This window comes from Macaca thibetana, chromosome 10, assembly GCF_024542745.1.
Source record: "Macaca thibetana thibetana isolate TM-01 chromosome 10, ASM2454274v1, whole genome shotgun sequence".
NCBI lineage: Eukaryota > Metazoa > Chordata > Mammalia > Primates > Cercopithecidae > Macaca > Macaca thibetana.
Window position 1 is genome coordinate 29,571,990 of NC_065587.1, and position 2,062 is coordinate 29,574,051.

A 2,062-nucleotide genomic window follows, 5' to 3' on the forward strand; every position below is an offset into this window, starting at 1 on the left:
TGTTTTACTGAGATTTCAAAAACAATGAATGGGAAATTGAGAGAAAAGCCTGTTACCACAAGAAAGTAATTCCAAATAGAGTTTCTAAACAGAAAAGTTATTTTTTCAATTTGAAAGTTGTCACAGAACAAGAGTGAGAGCAGGCTGAGGTTTTTGTCCCACTTCCCCATGTGTGTGTGTCACTGTGAGAAGCGCTGCTGTGCCATATGGCACAGTAATAGTCAGCCTCATCTTCAGACTGGAGCCCAGAGATCAGTAAAAGCCCTGCATTGGCTGAAGCATCTTTGGATCCAGAGAAGCGGCTGGGGACTCCAGAGCCCTGGTGCTTACTTGAGTCTGAGTAGTAGTACAGAAGGTACCGGGGAGGACTCCCTGGCTTCTGCTGGTACCAGTATATGCTGTAACTACCAACATTGATGCCACTGCTCAAGGTGCAGCTGAGTCTGGCTGATGCTCCCGGAGATGCTGAGAGGGAGGTTGGCTGGGTCAGCACAGGCTGGGAGAGGGAACCTGCAAACACAAGCATTAATGGGTGATATGGCAGAAAGCAGGCTAAAGTTGTTCAGGGATCTTTGCCAGAATAGTCACAATCAGGCTGGGTGCTGACCCTGGTCTCTGAGGCCTGTTCCTACCTGTGCAGTGAGAGAGGAGCAGGAGGAGGAGAGGAGTCCAGGCCATGGTGGACACAGCCTCTTTCCCTGCAGTGGGACTGGGCTGCCCCAGGCCTCCTTTTCTTCCCACCCTCTGCAGAGGAGGGGCTGCTCATGCAAATGTGTTTCCACCCAGGGACTGCCCAGCCCCTCCCTGAGCCCTGGGGATGCAGCTCAGCTCACTCTGCAGACTGAGCAGGAGGAAGATTTGCTTTTCTTCTTGCAAGGCCCTGGGAGGAAACACCTGTTGAGACCATACACAGCTCCCTGCTCAGGGAGCTCTGCCAGGCCAGAGGGGACACAGCTGCTGAGTCCCCATTGGTGAACACAGGGCCCAGTCCCAAGGGCTGGATTTCTCTGAGTGAATGGTCCTTACTGAGCAGCCGTGTAGCAAGAACTGGGCAGCTCCACAACATCCAATGCTGGTCCCAGGACACAGACTTTCCCGTGGCTCAGAGACTTCAGAATCCAGCTGGTCTCTGCAGCTCTGCAGTCACTGATAGTGTTCACGTATCTGTGGTCTGATTACTAGAGACTGCTTCTTTTTTAAAGAGCTAGGGACTCTTTTAAAGGATGGTGAAAATGAGAGTTTTCCAGGAAAACGAAAGGATCCATGATATGTTGAAGGCAGCAATTCAGCAAAAGTTATATATACAGTGGTTTCGTGTGTTTTATGGAGATTTGACTCAATTTAGTAATGTAGGAAAATTAATAGATTTGGCAGACTTACTTTTATCAGTGAGCAGTGTGACATATTTCTCTATTTTATGAAGTTAGCCATTATCTCCCTAAGTAAAACTTGTCATTGTCTACACAGTTGTGTCATATTTTTTGGTCAAGAATTTGTCCTAGATGTTATACAATTTGTTTGTATTGTGATATGCCACATGTATTTTTTGATGGGATGTTTTCAGTTTATTAGAAAGGTAATAAAGTGAGAAGACAAGGGCAGAGACCATCACTTCTCAAAGTAGCCACGTCTACTGTTGTGTAACTGTGCAAACGGCCCCTGGATTTCTAGACTCATAAGGTGCGTTAGTGAAAAATCTAGAATCAGGATCACTCACTTCCCTCAGGCACTCTCTTCTCAGGGCATTCAGAGAGATCCTGCTCTTTCAGATGGGGCAGGGAGGGCACTCCCTGACATAAACCCGTTCAGTAACTCCTCATTTTTATAAAACCTGAGCCCTGGGGCCTCCATGGCCTGCCCTTCACACTGTGGCCCCTGCACACCCCCACAGCCCAACTCACATCCCCTCCTCTTACTTCTAGGACTCCGGACTCACTCGCTTCTCTGTCCTGGGAAACCCTGAGCTCCCGTCTTTTCCACGTTCTCCACACCAGCTTCTCCTCTGCCTGTTTGGAGAAGACGGGCTTCTACTTGAAGTCACAGTGTAAGCTTACATTTTGTC

At 48.4% G+C, this 2,062-nt stretch overlaps 1 gene segment (V, D, J or C); it reads right to left on the reverse strand.

Moving 5' to 3' along the window:
• On the reverse strand, positions 1 to 720 carry LOC126929747 (probable non-functional immunoglobulin lambda variable 5-48). The segment is given in 2 exon segments: positions 1 to 510; positions 633 to 720. Coding segments are annotated over 2 exon segments (459 nt in total).
• Positions 721 to 2,062: the final 1,342 nt, after the last annotated feature.